Below are 10528 nucleotides of genomic sequence, written 5' to 3' on the forward strand. Positions count from 1 at the left end.
ATATAAAAAATAATTTAACCTAAGTTTATAATCTAATGTTGAATAGAATAACAGTATCTAATAAAATTAAAAATTATCTACAACTAAATAGTTTAAAAACAATTGATTCGTAAAAACTTCAAAAAAAAAGATAAAAGAAACTGATAAGTTATAAATGATTATGACTTACCAAAAGTAATGATGGTCAAAGATGTATCTAGCAGTGTTAATGATAAATATTGTGCAAATGATGTAGTTGATGTCTGTGTGCGTGATAAATCGCAGATGCATGTTGCATGTATATGGCGGCTGCTTGGGGATTAGCACCGCGTAGAGCGATAGCCTGTTGCATAGGCCACTCCGAGAGGCGGGCGTGATCTCAGTAACCCGATGCTTCTTTATACTCAGACCCTTCCATAGTGAAGAAGTCTTCTAGTTTCCACTGAAGTGTTTCAAATGTTGGTCTTTTCATTGCATCTTTGTGCCAGCATTCTAACATAATATCATACAATGCCGTTGGACAATTAGGTGGCATAGGCATTCGGTAACCATGCTCAACTTGATGCAATACCTCAGCATTGGTCATTCCTAAAATTAACCAGTAAATTCAATAAAAAGGTACTTATAATATTGTATCAAATACTAAATTATATATTAATATTTACCCGGGTAAGGTATTCGACCATAGGTAACCAGCTCAGTGAGTAAAATTCCAAATGACCAAACATCAGATTTTATAGAAAATTTACTATAGTTAGCAGCTTCAGGGGCAGTCCATTTAATAGGGAATCTAGCTCCAACTCTAGCTTCATACTCATCTTCCTAAAAATACAAAAAACCAAATATTAACATTTTATTCAATGACAATGAGTTTTCAGCAAACCTTTATAAGACGAGCAAGACCAAAATCTGCAATCTTCACAATGTTACTTTCACCAACAAGAACATTCCTAGCGGCAAGATCACGATGGATATAATTTTGAGATTCAAGGTATGCCATACCAGATGCTATTTGAGCTGCCATATCAATCAATTGCTGGAGTTTCAAACCACGTCCTTTACCTATACACAAGTTTAAATGTTATTCAAATAAACAAATTAAACAATTTTTTTAATTACCTTGTAAAAAGTCTAATAAACTTCCATTTTTCATAAGTTCAGTGATAATATAAATTGGCTCTTCCATAGTGCAAACAGCGTATAATTGAATTAATTTGGTATGCCTGAGTTTCTTCATTATTTGAGCTTCAGCTAAGAAATCTTTGGGATCCATAGTACCTAAGGTACAAAAAAAATTTTTTTTTCAATAACTTATTATTTATATAAAATATAATTGCAATTTACCAGTCTTCAATGTTTTAATAGCAACAGGTGTTGTATTATTCCATAAACCTTCCCAAACTTCACCAAATTGACCATGTCCTAATTTTCTGACAAACTTCAATGAAGATCTATCAATTTCCCACTGATCTCTTGTACTGTGGGACAGACCACCAGTTACTGGTTTCTCAACCTAGCAAGAAAATAAACATAATTTTAGCTTTTTTAACATATTATCAATAGTTAACAAAATTCCATACATTTGAGTAAATTGATTATTTATTAAATAAATTTAAAAGTTAATTAGAACACCTAAATTCGGACAAAAAATTGTTTTCTAGACAGAATTTTCAAAGTATTTTTGCTCTTTTAATGCTATTTAATTATAGGCATTTTGAATGTTTGACTATTTTTAGTTTTTTTCCTTTTATGCTAATAACATTCATTTGAAAGTAAAAAGGCTTTAAAATTAAATACAAGATTCCTCATAAGTTGTACTTACAACAATTAAAAAATTAAAATGAATAATCACAAGTTTTTTATTTAAATGTTAGATTTTTGTATAAAAAAAGTATTTTATAAAAGTCAGAATTTTAACAAAATTTATCAAGATCATAAATATTTCTCAAATATTTATAATGTATAAAAACTACGTCAAAAATCTTAAAAAATTAACACAAGGGGTTCTTATAAGTTTTTATCAGTTGAATATTTTCTGATTCCATGAATCTCAGCTATACACTTCGCATTTTAAATATAATAGCTGTTATTTGTAGCTTCTATTCTCATATTCATATGACCAGTCCGGGATAGTGAAAACCCAAATAATGTGTGCAAAATTTAGTACCAATTAGTCAAGAGCTATGGATTTTCATAATATTCATCATTTAGATATAGGTAACCCAACTGATAATAGCATCTGTATAATAATTTATAGCCTACTATCCATTCATTTATTTCTGTTTCTGTTTTAATTCAGTTGAAATATTATTAATTGTTTTTAGCAAAATCAGTAGACTATTTTTTTAGGATATAAGCCACTACACTTTGCCTCTAAGATATAATAGCTTTTATTCAATTTTAAATTTATATTGAATACCTTTGTTAGCCTAAATGACAAAACATAATACAATAAATAAATTATGTCTAATCAAAATAACTACTTTACTATCTGTAAACAATAAAAACCACTTAAGTTAATAAAAATATTTAATCTATGCAAACCAAAGTTGAAAAAGGGAGCCATTCTACAGGCGACAATTAGGGGTTACAAAAAGGTATAAACGCTCCTTGAGTCTCTAGGAATCTATTAATACAATTTTAATTGAAAACAGACCTGTCTGATTCAATTGAGTACAAAGACTAATACTAATTTATATATTTATAGATAGATTCATATTATATGCCTATTTTAATTCTATAATAATCAGTAAATATTATTAATAAATTAAGTATGTAGGCAAAAATGATTTTAACCTTCTAAAAAGAATATACGGTTCATGACAGATTAATTACTTTATCTAAAAAAATCCTTTTTATATTAAATTATGAAATCTTACCTGTACACAAGGCTTACGTAAGTTGACACATAAACCATCAGCATCTTTACTGTAGTACTCTACTAATTCTTGCAGAGTTCTAAAGGTTGTACGGCGAGCAATGAAGAATCCTCCTTCATCTAATTGTCTGATTCGGTAATGTTTAACAGTATCACCATCGCGAACTATTAGTAAATATGTAAATGTACATAATAATATATTATATATATGAATATAAGATAAAATATAAGCAAACACACAAATACTATATAGTTCAAAATTAAATATTTAAATGTGTTCAAGTTTATATTTTATATAGAATTCCTTTCAAACTAAGGATGTTATTTGCATTACTTCATTACAGAAGTGCACCAAAGGATCCAGACTACAGACCCTCTTCCCATATAGCGTAATAATATAGTACTTTAAACAAATTTAAAATAAATTATTTTTATCATACCAACCTAGATAATAAATAATACTGATAAATACTATAAACATTAAATTAAACACATTAAATTCCTATTGATATGTGTAAAAAAAAACTTTACATGAATTTTAATTTATTTAAAAAAATAGATTACCTAACTAGGTAGGCTCTTTTATTAGAACAGTCAATTACCAATTATGACTTAATTCCTAAAATGTTAATAATTACTTTATGTAGGTTTTTTATAAAATTTGATTCAGTTAAGTAATTATCATTGTTGAACAAAAGGTGTTCTTAAAAACTTGATGTATGATAGGTATGAAATACTATGATGAAATTGTCATAAAATAATATCCACTTATATTAGATTTAAATTTGTTAAAATAAATTAATATTATATAAATGATAGAATTTAAATAGGTACATACCCAGGTTAGATTAATTACCTATTCTTTTGAGCATTGCTTTTTTTTAAAATATCTAATAAATATAAACTAAAACCATCAAAAATATAATTTGTATCATAAAGTACTCAGTAAAAGTTGTATTGTGTTAATTTGAAATAATTAGTCAGCATTAGGTAGTAAGTAGGTAGGTAAGGTACACACCAATAATAATGTAGAAAATATGTTCAATTGACTCACCAGACAAAGAGTAATCATTTCTTCTACTTTCAGAATCCCTAATTAAAAATGCTCCATGATCATTTTCTGGCAATAGCAATTTTTTTTCAGCTTCGATTCTTTTTATTTTGCCAAAATACCATGGTTCAGCCTCGATAGACTTCAATTTGGCAACGTAATTAGAAGGGATATAACCTTCTTGTTTAGTAGCTTTGCTCCTGGCAAGCCACCAATCTCCTTGGGTATCATTCAGGATTTCCAAATGTTCTCCTTTTCTGAAGCTGAGGTCTTCGTCCGTGCGTGCATCATAATCATAAAGGGCTACAAATATTTTTGCTGATGCATTTGTGGCATTAGAAGGCTCCTGGTCGGGCACTGGTGGCATTGGCCCATTCCTGACTTCACGTATGTTGTCATGGGGTGGCATATTTTGTATGGGTACATTGGGCACGGCTGGCAATATGTTGTCTTTGCTGTTGCCAGCATTGGAAGGCGAGCCCGTTATGTCCTTCTTGCTGGACGAGCCTCTTTGACAACTGAAGCAGCTGCCCATCTTGCGTAGCGCAATTGTCGTAGCTCCAAGTCCACCGGGCACTAAAGACGTCCTCAGTCCTAAGTTACCTAAACGCGTATTACATACATGATAACACACAAGTGCAGTGTTATTTTTGTAATGCGATGATCCAAATCACAAATACACGAAACAATTCTGATCTCAGCTGAACTCGACGTCACTGCAAGCCTATTACATCAAGGCAAAACGGTATTGACACTCGTATACGGTTGGAAAGTGTTTTGCTAAAGTGCTAAACGGGATACACAATTAAAAAATTATGATTTACCTAGTGAGTAGTGGTTAATTAAATATTCTACAAGGCACCCGTAAAGTGAATAATGATTAATATAAAAAAAAAACACACACAAAAGGCGATTTCTGATAAGAATTATTCGAGTAACATGGAAGAAAAACTATTAATAAAAAAATTTTAAAGGGAAGTGGTTTTTATTTTTTATTTACACATTATCATTATTTATTACCTATTTATGGCAAATGGCAATTATAATATTGTTCAAAAATATATTCGCGTGCGTCTATAATACGTCTGATACTCTGATAATGTAATTACTATTTATATTATACTGATGAGTGATGTTTAAAAATCCGTATGTGCCTATAACTGGCTAACTAAACTAAATAAGTAATAACTACTAAATATAATATTGTCACGTACCAAAAAATTCCCCTCCCCATATTATCATGATAATAAATGCATTATACTATTATGTTTATTATTTATTCACGAAAGCTGTAAAAACTTAATTTAATTTGGACATAACCCCCTCTACCATTTTATAATCATGGCTAGTGGCTACGCCACTGATTATTATTTATTATCTACTATGATGATACGATAAATAAATTATAAAATTATGTTAGGCATATAGATTAACAGTATATCAGGTAGGTTAGGAACCTATCGGTTATATTCAATGGCATGTAATATACCTAGAGTCCAACACTTTAAATATGGGTGGATGGATATTGATAGAATAGAAAATACATTATGAATTATGATGGATAAATCACCTAAAACTATTTGAGCAACACCAATTGGTTTAATGATACATGCCACTCATCATAATAATGATAAAGTTGTTATAATTATAATATAATATGCACATCACAATGCACATATTATTATAATCATAATATAATTTAATATCTACTTCCTACACAATACTGAATAGTGAATACATTATCATTACACATAAGTAATAGGAATATGTATAGCAACATGATAAGAACAGGAGAAGGGGATTTACACACTACTACAATAACTATAAAACAAATGGTAAGAATTGTGGATGATATCACAAGAGGTGGAAAACAATTTTTTGCACATTTCTTTGTGCCATGAAAGTAAATTTCACCTTACACCATTTGAAATTTTATCACAATCGATATCTGGCCTAACTATAAACACACATTTAATAAAAAAAAAATATATTTGAATGAATTCATTGATCATATTATGCATTGGTAGGAATTCAATATTTAAATGTGTTGGCTTATATTTGATTTATAGAACTACTTTTAAACTTTAAGAAGTTCGATATTAACATTAAATACCTACATATATTAACTCTTATAATAATGAGTGGGCACCCCGGAACCACGCATATAAAACATAAACATGATAGAAACAGGAACAGGAGAAGAGGATTTACGCACAACCACAATATTTAAGTATACGTACCTATTATAATATATTGTGATGGCAACACAAGCAAATAACTGCCGACAATTTTTCGAAAGTCAAACGACCTTGCAGTTACACTAACACGCGTTGTTGGCTTGTCCGCTTGTACAGAATTTCAGTTAATTTATAAATATTGGATATCAATAAATCATAAATATTTAAATAACATTATGTTATTATTTTATTTTTTTTTAATTTGCCCTTTTATTATTTTATTATAATGGACTATTATAAGTCGTTAGCGGAAATTGGGTATCCATAATTATCGAGAGACTATAATAACAGCCTGAAATACCTAAAACAGCTAATCGTCACAGAAAAAATCGCGGAAAAAATAAATGTTATTCTCTTCACTTAAAAAACATAGTTGCAATTTCATAATACATGGAATCAAGAAAGTTTATTTTTTAATTTAATAAATGTTCAAAACCACAAAAATTTGCAAATAATATGTTAAATACTATTAGCTGAACCTGTGCACTTTATAGCCCATTAAAAATATAGGAGGTCTATATATGTCTCAAACTGTTTGTAAAATATTTTGTTACCTGTAATTATGCTAGCGTTATATTTTTATACATATAGAATTATATAGATAGATAAATGGCGTGCCTAAGGTGGTAGGGTTTTGGGTGTTCAACCCCCCCCCCCTCCGAAAATTTAACGAATTTATATTATAGTAAAAGAGTATTGCTCAATATTTGTATATAATTGAAGTTTTATATTAACCCCTCACCCCCGAAATTGTTTTGGCACACTCCTGGATAAAGGTTAAAATATACTAAGTAATAATCTGACGACGTTCGATTAGTTTATCCGCATGTCTATCACTATCCTTGTTGAGGAGAGCCTCACTTTTCATTAGAGATTTTTCATCTCTAGCTGAACGTACCTATACTCTTTTGGCATTTGCTGTACTCAATGGCGGCGCTAGACTTGGGTGGTGTGGGCCATTGCCTACGGTCTCGCACCTCAAAGGGCCTAGCGTTCTAAAGAGTTTTATAATTAACCATATGGGAGAAATATCTATACAAAAATTATTCTATCTATGAAATTATGTTAGTTATTGTAAATAAAAAATCATAAACATAATAATTACATATACAGGTGTCCCGCGAGGATTTACCCATTGCTATATCTTATGAAATAATGGAGATATCAAAATTCTGGTTTTATAATAAGATTCATAGGGATATGAACTACAATTACTTAATTTTTAAATTTATTTTAATGTTTTTGTAAAAAAATTAAGAAATATATTTTTTTATTTAATTATTTCCAAAAAAATTAAAGATGGCCATTTTGTAGAGTTAATTTTTCTAAAAATATTGACGTTTCAAAATTTTATTTTCATTAATTATTATCAATATTTTTTCTAGTTTTGAAGAAATAAAATATGATTATAAATTTATAACCATTAGGAAGTAGGAACACGGAAAATATTCGGCCGGCCGTAGGATTGCACGTGGCGCGGCGGGTCACATGTTTGATAACATTACGGTGTAAAATAATACGCAATTTTTCTCGAAACTAAAAAAAATTATAAAAATCAGGAAATTAATGAAATTAAAATTTTGAAACGTCAATATTTTCAGAAAAATAAACTCAACAAAATGGCTCTTTCATTTTTTTTTTTAAATAATAAAATAAAAAAATATATTTTTTAACTTTTTTACCAAAACATAAAAATAAATTAAAATATGAAATAATAATTGTAGTTCTTATCCCTGTGAGTCTTACTACAAAACCAGAATTTCGATATCACCATTATTTCGGGAGATATCGCAATGTGTAAATCCTCACGGGACACTCTGTATTAGCCATTAGGTACTGGTCAATAATTCATCATATTAGAATTCATATTTTTGTACCAATGTACTTATTTTTTGTTACTATTGTATGTTGAAAATACACTATAATATGAGCATCATTTAAAATTGAAAACATGATTTATTATTTCTAAAAATCATAGAACAATTTGACAGAAACAGTATTAAACTATTAATGTCTAATAATGGTCGTATTTTGGAATTCCTTTATGTATAGTCAACATGTGTATTGTGTATACTTTTGTTGGCGAATGTTATCTTTCGTCATTATTCTTTACTATAAATCTAAACTCCATCACGTAATTTAATTTTGACAGTTGTTATTAGTTGTATTCATAGGCGTGCGCAGACTTTATTTGCAGGGTATGCGGCTGATAAAATATGCCCCTCTCCCACAGATATAAATGATCCTAAAATTAATGAACATGATATTTCATCTTACACTTTTGGTTACTAATTTGTTCATGTGCTCCCAAGCGTCTGCCCGAAGAGTATGCGAACGCATAGGGTATATGCCCATGTGAGTGACTACACTCGATCTCCATATATTATTATATTATGTGATCCTATGACTATAATATAAAATTAAAAATATTTAAACTATAGTTTCTGCGAAACACTGCAATGTTACTTATTGTTGTTCAACGTGTTGTCTAAAATTAATAGTCAGTTACCTATAGGGCTATAGACTATTGTCGATGATGACCGACTTCCTATAGATAGGTACTCAAACACGGCCTATGACTTTAAATTGCTTACATATACGAAAAGGTATATCGGATATACGACGTGACGGCGGCCTAAAGCACTCAATCCGCCATAACCATAAAGTCTGGTCGGGTATAGAGTTAACCGTTGATTACTGACAAAAGTTATAAGGTACGATGAGTCGATGATGCAATACACGCAATACGCAAATGTCGCAAATCTAATTATAACAACGACGACAATTTCCACGGAGACACCAACTTAAACATAAGCAACTATTATGTATAATAATAAAATTCGATAGAGATAATTAGTGCGGTTGCGGTAGTTTTTATTTAATAATTAAACCAACTTATTTTATTATTTTGTTGGCTGGAATTAAGTAAACAAATTAAAAACTGTGCTGGCTATTATACACATATTTGCATTACCTATTATATCGAAAGTATGTTTATTTTGTGACTCTCGGTTATTGTAATTTTGTAAATAGTTATTAATTCTATTTATTTTATACTCATACTTTCAAACATGAATATAATATTTTAAATTTTTATTTAATACTTTTAGAGTCAATTTTTCGTTTAAATAGTTGTTTTAAGAAAATGTATTTTAATGTTTTCTTATTCAGTTATTGTAGGGAATTATTTTTCAGATACAAGAATATATCATAATTAGACACGATTATATAATTCAGATGTATTGCTTTTTCTAAATATACAAATCATCAAGCTATGGTTTTATAGAAAAAAAATTAAACTGGATTAAAAATGGTACGTGAATAAAATTTTAATTATATAATTAACGTTATAAAGCTTTGCAGGATAAAAGAAAAGCAATTGCCAGTTATAATAGTGGTACTAAACCAGACTAGCCAGTATGGGTAAGCTATAAGTTTAATTTATTTTTAGAAATAATATGCGAGCTCAGCAATCTTGATGAAATCGATTATTCTTTTTTCTCGTCCGGAGCCGAATGATTCTTTGAGTGAGGTATTGTTTATATTTTATTGTGTTCGGTCTTCTTAAACATAAGAAGGAATGTGTGAGTCTAGTTTGTCCAATGTGTACTCTGGTAACCATGATTTCCTCGTGTCGTGTGAACTTTATTACTGAGTTTGATCATTTTTTGGTAGATGATAATTTTATTTGTTTAAGTTTATTGTTATTGTTGGTTTGTTTTTTCTAGGAATAATATTATTAACTGTAACTTACAACAATTAGCTATAAGTAGTATAGCGTAATACTATAGATAAAGTATGCAATAATAGTAGCTTACTATTATTACATTTTTTATTTAATGTATAATCTAAATTATGTATAGGTAGAAATATAATATTGCCGTGTTAAATTCAGTATATTATAACTAATTATTTATTTTGTGTATATAGAATACATTTATTTTGTAATTATTTTCTTTGGTCTCACGTTAAGCGTTTTAAGGACTACCGATAACGATATCCACGTTTTGAATTTAATACGGTACAGGGGACATTGGGAGAATTGTGGTTAGCAAAAAGATACATTATTAAATCATCTTTATATTTATATTAATCTGTATTATTATATTGGCTAAAATAATGATATGACATAATAAATGTCTTATGATTTCTCAGTTTGTCTCATTTGAGTTGGCCGGCAGTTCACTCCCATTCTCCTCTTTGTGGAATAGGCCTACACGGGGAAACCACAATAAAAAAAACGCGCCTCTTGCAATACCTCATGTGACATTAAATGCGACATATTATACATTGTCATCGTTTAATAAGCTAAGGTGGTGTGGAAACTTGCAATACATTACTTTACAGTCTGCAGTAAATATGCTAAAATTACCAAACTAAATA

General features: G+C 29.2%; 1 protein-coding gene across 1 annotated transcript; it reads right to left on the reverse strand.

The window, feature by feature from the left end:
- Src42A (Tyrosine-protein kinase Src42A) lies at window positions 1-4791 on the reverse strand. Its single transcript, XM_015523731.2, has 7 exons — window positions 3912-4791; window positions 2859-3022; window positions 1324-1492; window positions 1099-1257; window positions 863-1041; window positions 645-801; window positions 1-567 (listed from the first exon to the last, which is right to left on the reverse strand). Exons 1-7 carry the CDS (start codon window positions 4441-4443, stop codon window positions 359-361), a joined length of 1569 nt encoding a protein of 522 aa, XP_015379217.1. The 5' UTR covers window positions 4444-4791; the 3' UTR covers window positions 1-358.
- Window positions 4792-10528: the final 5737 nt, after the last annotated feature.

This window comes from Diuraphis noxia, unplaced genomic scaffold (assembly GCF_037042655.1).
Source record: "Diuraphis noxia isolate RWA-SAM2 unplaced genomic scaffold, SU_Dnox_SAM2 contig0004, whole genome shotgun sequence".
NCBI classification, from domain to species: Eukaryota; Metazoa; Arthropoda; class Insecta; order Hemiptera; family Aphididae; genus Diuraphis; species Diuraphis noxia.

Bases quoted from the DNA above. Each gene is read 5' to 3' on its own strand.
- Src42A (XM_015523731.2), bottom strand. From the start codon at position 4,443: ATGGGCAGCTGCTTCAGTTGTCAAAGAGGCTCGTCCAGCAAGAAGGAC. The intron at 1,493-2,858 runs GTAAGATTTCAT...TTTTCTTGCTAG, and splicing joins TACGTAAGCCTTGTGTACAG to GTTGAGAAACCAGTAACTGG. The intron at 1,042-1,098 runs GTAATTAAAAAA...ACTTGTGTATAG, and splicing joins TTTATTAGACTTTTTACAAG to GTAAAGGACGTGGTTTGAAA.